The sequence below is a fragment of the Mustelus asterias genome, unplaced genomic scaffold (assembly GCF_964213995.1).
Source record: "Mustelus asterias unplaced genomic scaffold, sMusAst1.hap1.1 HAP1_SCAFFOLD_382, whole genome shotgun sequence".
Classification (NCBI taxonomy): Eukaryota; Metazoa; Chordata; class Chondrichthyes; order Carcharhiniformes; family Triakidae; genus Mustelus; species Mustelus asterias.
Window position 1 is genome coordinate 126,519 of NW_027590338.1, and position 7,334 is coordinate 133,852.

Genomic DNA, 7,334 nt, shown 5'->3' on the forward strand with positions numbered 1-7,334 from the left:
CTCATTCTGGGGGGAATTGGGGACTTGCAGCAACTGAAGGGAAAGGAAGTGAATCCAGGGAGGCTGCAGACTCTGGAAAGGTTGGCCCAGGTCTCTCTCTCTTAAAGATATTGACATCCTTTGCTCCCTCAGCTTGACACATTTATTTGTCTGGCTAAAAGGATGGTCTCTTTCCGAATGTTAACAATTAAAGGGTTGTTTCCCCAGGAAATGGCTGACATTTCAGGGGACAATGTAGTCAGGTAGGTGATGTCTCTGTTATGACTCGTGTTACATTTACATACTCTATATTTATGATTTTCTGGTACAGTAGGTTTATTATATTTCTAATCTTGCAGTATACTACTCGTCCTGCACCTGAATGCAGGGCTGCCAGATGAGGGAGTGGTGGATGGAACTTTGCAAAATGTATTCTGTTTATTTTCTTACAAGTCAATACATTTTAATTTTTAACATCACAGGTTTTGTTTTTATCTTCACACAGGCCAAAACCTCCTCCTGTCTCCAACACCTGTGAGTAAAACACCTTATTTTTCTCCCCCTTTCCATTTCTTTTCTCATTCTGGAGGAAATTGGGGACTTGCAGCAACTGAAGGGAAAGGAAGTGAATCCAGGGAGGCTGCAGACTCTGGAAAGGTTGGCCCAGGTCTCTCTCTCTCTCTCTTAAAGACATTGACATAATTTCCTCTCTCAGCTTGACACATGTATTTGTCAGGCTAAAAGGATGGTCTCTTTTCTAATGTTCACGGGCTGGTTTCCCCAGGAGATAGAAACCTGCTCGACCATCCATTATGATCATGGCCGATCATCCCTCCCAATATCCCTTCAGCGCCGAGAACTCTATCTAATTTCTTCTTGAAATCACACAATGTCTTGGCTTCAGCTACTTTCTGTGGGAGTGAATTCCACACATTCACCATTCTCTGGGTGAAGAAATTTCTCACTTCAGTCCTGAAAGGTTGACCCCTTATCCTCAACTCCCCCACCGTCAGGAACATCGAGAGATGGCTGACATTTAAGGGGACAGTAAATATAGGACAGACATCTGTCTAATGTTGTTACATGGTGCATAATTGGTTCTGTAACAAAATACATTTATTATTTCTAGTTTTGTAATATAGTACTTCAGCGACATTATATATTTCCATTATACATTCACAGCACAGGTGTCCATTCAGTAACTCGAGTCCATGCCGACTTTCTGTCGGACAATACAGTCAGTCCCACTACCCCTCTATAGCCCTGTTCCCCTGCAAGTTTATTTCCTTCAGATGCCCAACCCAATTTATTTTAAATTATTCTTCTCCACTTCCACACTGGTGTGATTTTCTGATTATACCCACTCGCTGTCTAAATAATGTTCTTCCTCACACATCCCCTACTCTACCTCAAATTAAAAGATACAGCACTCTCGATCAAACATTTTCTGGACAGCTAATTGTGCATCTGGCGAGATATATGTACATTTACTGAATTAAAATGTTTGGGTGTCTGACTCCAGGACCTTGTATCGATAGATCAACATGACTCACTGATTCAGGAGAATTGGGAGGGTGAATGTTAGACACATCAGAGTGAGAATGGAGGGACAGTGTGTGGGACGGAGATTTACAGCTTTTGGGATTTAAAAAATGTATTAGTGTCACAAGTAGGCTAACATTAACACTGCAATGAAGTTACTGCGAAAATCCCCAAGTCGCCACACTGGTTGGGTACACCAAGGGAGAATTTAGCATGGCCAATCCACCTAACCTGTGGATTGTGGGAGGAAACTGGAGCACCTGAAGGAAACCCATGCAGTCACGGGGAGAATGTGCAGACTCCACACATCACATCAACATCTGACAGAGTCACTCAATTCACCGGGACCTGAATATCATCAGCCTTTGAATGTAGGAGAAATGTTTGTCTTTTTGTCTGCAACAGAAAATTTTAAACTGGAAAAGCACCTGGACGCACAGAGATCCGAGTGAGAATGTTTCAGCTTTAACTAGTTACACAGTTTTTCAAAACATTACCCTTTGGAGTCGGGAAAGACACTCTCCGTGGTCTGTGTTTGTGGACACCTCAGTTGGTTCTTGAACGTGGAGAGTCACAAGGACACCTGCCCCATGGAGAAACCTTGGGAATGTGGGAAGGGATTCGTTACCCCATCAAGACTGGAAAGTCACCGACGCGTTCACACTGGGGAAAGGCCATTTACTTGCCCTGATTGTGGGAAGGGAGTCACTCAGTTATCCCACCTGTGGACACACCAGTGAATTCACACTGGGGAGAGGCCTTTTATCTGCACTGAATGTGGGAAGGGATTCACTCAGTCATCTAACCTGCTCGGACACCAGCGAGTTCACACTGGAGAGAGGCCATTCACCTGCACTGAGTGTGAAAAGGGATTCAGAGATTCATCCACTCTGCAGAAACACCAGAGAGTTCACACTGGGGAAAGACCATTCACTTGCTTTGATTATGGGAAGCAATTCCAAGATTCCTCCACCCAGGTGAGACACCATCAATTTTATACGGGGAGAGGCCGCTCACCTGCTCTGACTGTGGGAAGGGATTCACTCAGTTATCCACCCTGCAGACACACCAGCGAGTTCACAATTGCTTACATGAGGTGGATTCTTCTGTTAATCACATCCAGGACTGAACCATGTTCATTCTGACAGTTGGTGACGTGGGAGGGTCGGAGGGTTTCTTTGAGCCTGGGAGAGCACATTTCCACTGAATGATCCACAAAAACTGATGAAGGACATTTATTTACTCCAGGAGAGTAAATAGTGTTTTCCCCCGACTACATGCAGTTCTACAATAAACGCAGAAAGAACTGGAAAAATGCAGCCGGTCTGGCAGCATCTGTGGAGAAGAATTTTGTAGAACAGAAGCAAAAGGCGAGGTAATGGTTGTTGCAAAGAAGTGAGTGTTCAGGACAGAATAATGAACATCTCTGTCTGAAACAAAAAACCATGAAAACAAGTTCAGGGGGTGAAGTTGTTGAACTCAATGTTGAGTCCAGAAGGCTGTAAAGTGCCTCATCGGAAGATGAGGGGCTGTTTGTCCAGCTTGTGTTGGGCCTCTCCGGAACATTGCAGCAGGTCGAGGACAGAAATGTGAGTGTGAGAACAAGGTGGTGAATTCTAATGACAAGCGGAAGGTCAGGGTCATGCTTGTGGACTGAGCGGAGGTGTTCCACAAAGAGGGCAGGGAACAGGCTGCAGATGAATTAAAGAGAAACCATTTGTGTCCAGAACATTGTGAACATCCTTTTACTCTGGTTGTCTTTGATCCTCAAGTCATTTTCTGTTTGTTTTAACCATGTTCTGTTTCATTGATAAACTTTTATCAGTAAAAATATTTGATTGTTCTGGACTTTTCCTGGTGAGATTGATGCACTTTAGGGAAAGTGGGTGAGAGGGGTTGGCAGGCTCTTTAACAGAAAGTGAGTCCCTCTAAGGTAATTGGCAAAGGAGCCAGAGGGGGAGATGAGATTTTATTCTTTTGACAAAGCGAGTTGTTCTGATCTGCCTGAAAGCAGATTCAATAGAATCTTTCCAAAGGGCAAAGACTTGAAAGGGAAGAATTTGCAGGACTGTGGGGACAGATCAGTGTGGTAGGATGAATCAGACAGTCCTTTCAAAGAGATAGCAGGGGCTCCTCCTGCAGCCTGTCAATCTCAGCCTCCTGCTTCTGTGCAGTTTAAAAGGGACAGATTTCAGTGCAGCCTTTTCCCTGTATCTGTATTTAAAGAGACAGGTTTCTCTTTAGCGCTGAGTGACTGATATAACAATTGTTTGGAGGCCCATTTCCCACTCAGTCCTCCAGCACCTTCCTGTCTCTCTATTAGTGCGACGCTCATGGCAGTTTCCCAACTGGAGCGCAGGCCCCATTATTCTCAGCTCAATTCAGCCCTCAGCTCCGTCACCTGGCTGTCATTGACACCAGCAATAGAGAGACAGAAAGGTGCCCCAGGCTCAAATGGGAAATTGAAACGTGGGGCTTTAAATGAAATGTTAGGATCTCTGTAACGATCAACAATTTAATAAAAATGAATTCTAAACCCAGTAAACAAATTAAAGAATCACATGATAAAACTTCAAGTTTTCTGATGTTTACTCCAACAAACTGGAAGCAACAATGATTAAACACTTTTTCATCGGGAACATAGCCCTTAAACTGTAAAATTAAACTTTGTCCTTTTACTCTTAACACCATTAAATATCCACTCAATGGATATATTTTACCCTGCCTTGGAATGTTGACACACTTTCTCCAAAAACCAGTCCAAAGTGATTCTTTACTCCCCAAGGGTTTATTTCCATTGTTTTCCTTTTCCAGTCTGGCAACCTTTAATCCCAGAGCTGTCCTTCACAGTGATGGTTCTCCTGGACATTTTCCCACTAACACAAGCAAGGCGAATCTTCCAGCCTTGTTTCACAATCCTCAGAAATCTGTGACCAACATTCGACATCGGAGCAGAAGTCGGTCATTTGGCCCTTTGAGTCTGCTCCACCGTTTATTTACATCATGGCTGATCTTTTTGTGTTGAGTTCCACATTCCCGTTCTACACCCGATACTTTTGACGCCCTTATCCAACAAGAATTGGTATAAAGGCAAAATTCTGCTGTTGTTGGAATCTGAAACAAAAACAGAAAATGCTGGACAATCTCAGCAAGTCTGACAGCATCTACAGAGAGAGAATAGAGACAACATTTTGAGTCAGGATTACTCTTTATCAGAGGTGAAGACAAGGAAAATCTGACAACATTTATCCTGTGAGGGTCAAGAATTGGGAAGCAATTATTAAACCTCCTCTGAACCACTTTCAATGCATTTGTATCATTTCTTAAATAGGAGATAAAGCTGCACCCAGTGTTCAAGATGCAGTCTCAGCAACGCCCTGTATAACTGAAGCAGAACATCTTTACTTCTATGTTCAATTTCTCTCGTAATAGAACAAAGAACAAAGAAAATTACAGCACAGGAACAGGCCCTTCGGCCCTCCAAGCCTGCACCGACCATGCTGCCCGACTTAACTAAAACCCCCTACTCTTCCGGGGACCATATCCCTCTATTCCCATCCTATTCATGTACTTGTCAAGGCGCTCCTTAAAAGTCACTCCCGTATCCGGTTCCATTACCTCCCCCGCCAACAAGTTCCAGGCACCCACTACTCTCTGTGTAAAAAATCTGCCTCGTACATCTCCTTGAAACCTTGCCCCTTGCACCTTAAACCTGTGCCCCCGGATAATTGACTCTTCCACCCTGGGAAACAGCTTCTGACGATCCACTCTGTCCATGCCTCTCATAATCTTGTAGACTTCTATCAGGTCTCCCCTCAACCTCCGTCGCTCCAGTGAGAACAAACCAAGTTTCTCCAACCTCTCCTCATAGTTAATGCCCTCCATACCAGGCAACATCCTGGTAAATCTTTTCTGAACCCTCTCCAAAGCCACCACATCCTTCTGGTAGTGTGGCAACAAACATTGAACACTATATTCCAAGTGCGGCCTAACTAAGCTTCTACAAAGCTGCAACATGACTTGCCAATTTTTAAACTCAATACCCCGGCCGATGAAGGCAAGCATGCCGTATGCCTTCTTGACTACCTTCTCCATCTGCATTGCCACTTTCAGTGACCTGTGTACCTGTACACCCAGATCCCTTTGCCTATCAATACTCTTAAGGGTTCTGCCATTTACTGTATATTTCCTATCTGTATTAGACCTTCCAAAATACATTACCTCACATTTGTCCAGAATAATAAAGGATAACATTCCATTTATCAGAACTTTGATTTATTTGAACTAAGATTTATGGGGGTTCTCTTGTTTACAAAAACCTCCCCAATCGTAAATCACACCAGGTTCCAGTGTCTTGACCATATGGCAAGAAAGAACACTTTAAATCGTGAATTCAGAAAGTTTATTAAGCATTAAAATATAACAAGTCAGAAAGATAAAAAACAGAGTGTCGATTAACAGTTAATAGAGAAAGTTTAACATTAACAATTGAACAGACTTCTCTCCATCCCTCTCAGACCAGGACATGAAGTGACCGCTCCAAAAACATGGATAACTTGTAAAACCAACAGCTCTCAACACCTCTCTGTAAACATATCTCCCTCCACCTCTCTCTACCAAATTGCCTTCTCAAGACCACTTTTTTATACTTTAAAAATGTCGAGAGTCCATCTTAGCCAATTCCCATAAATCTTCAATTATGAACTAAAATAGACACGAGTTTTTGGGCGATTTAAAAACAAATGAACTGTCTGCTGAAAGGGTTAACTTTTCTACAGAACCTAAAGGGGTGGGGAGTGAGCAGCAAAAACTTGGCACACAATTACATCACTTTACACAAGTTTAAAACAAAACAAATGATTTTAAACTTAATCTATTAATTTTTTTTGTTATATTCCTCAACCTATTTAATTTGATCAGTTTTTGTTAGGGATGGGTAACGTTTGTTCTTTATAAACTGATTCACTCATTTTGTTGATTCTACATGGGCTCAGAGAATCAGAACCCAGACTTTATCATCCTTATCCTTTTTCTCCTTCTGCCACCACTCCCTCTGTTTTGCGGGAGGGTCCTGGGGATTCCAATCAGAACTAATCATTTTATCATAAAAGTAAAATACTGCGGATACTGGAATCTGAAACAAAAACAGAAAAGGCTGGAAAATCTCAGCAGGTCTGACAGCATCTGTGGAGAGAGGATAGAGCCAATGTTTTGAGTCTGGATGACCCTTGATAAGAGCTCTTACGAAGTGTTATCCAGACTCGAAAGATTGGCTCTATTCTCGAATCATTTTAATCGATAAGTTTCTCATTCTTAGTTTCCAAATGGCAGGTAAGAGACCTGTCCAGTCCCCACTTGAGCTCTGATTTGTCACTGGCCATGCTTGGGTAGGATTATAACCATTAGAATCTACTCTCAGAGGTCTGCTTTTCAGTCCAGTGCTACTTGGAGTATACCGTCACTTCACCGACTATCAGGTCACAAGTCCCTCACAGTTCTTATCACAAATTCATGATAAAATAATTTAAACATGCCTGAGAACACTTCTTAACTTCTTAGTCAGCTACCTACCCCATTTGTTGATTAGTCAGACCCCTTTTTCACAGATTCCAGGTTTCTCAGCTGCTGAACACCAGCCGGTCCTGCAATAATCTCATAGAATCTCTACAGTGCAGAAGGAGGCCATTCGGCCCATCAAGTCTGCACCAACCACAATCCCACTGACCCTATCCCCATAACCTCATGCATTTACCCTAGCTAGTCCCCCTGACACGATGGGGCAATTTAGCATGGCCAATCTACCTAACCCGCAC

General features: G+C 43.0%; 1 protein-coding gene across 1 annotated transcript in view; it reads left to right on the plus strand.

Moving 5' to 3' along the window:
- The first annotated feature begins 210 nt into the window (after positions 1-210).
- The window catches only part of LOC144486533 (uncharacterized), a 41,828-nt gene continuing 34,704 nt past the window's right edge, over positions 211-7,334 (plus strand). Inside the window, exons 1-2 of the mRNA XM_078204583.1 lie at positions 211-242; positions 2,363-2,465. Of these exons, the coding sequence (XP_078060709.1) occupies positions 211-242; positions 2,363-2,465 (135 nt within the window). The remainder of the gene's footprint in view (positions 243-2,362; positions 2,466-7,334) is intronic.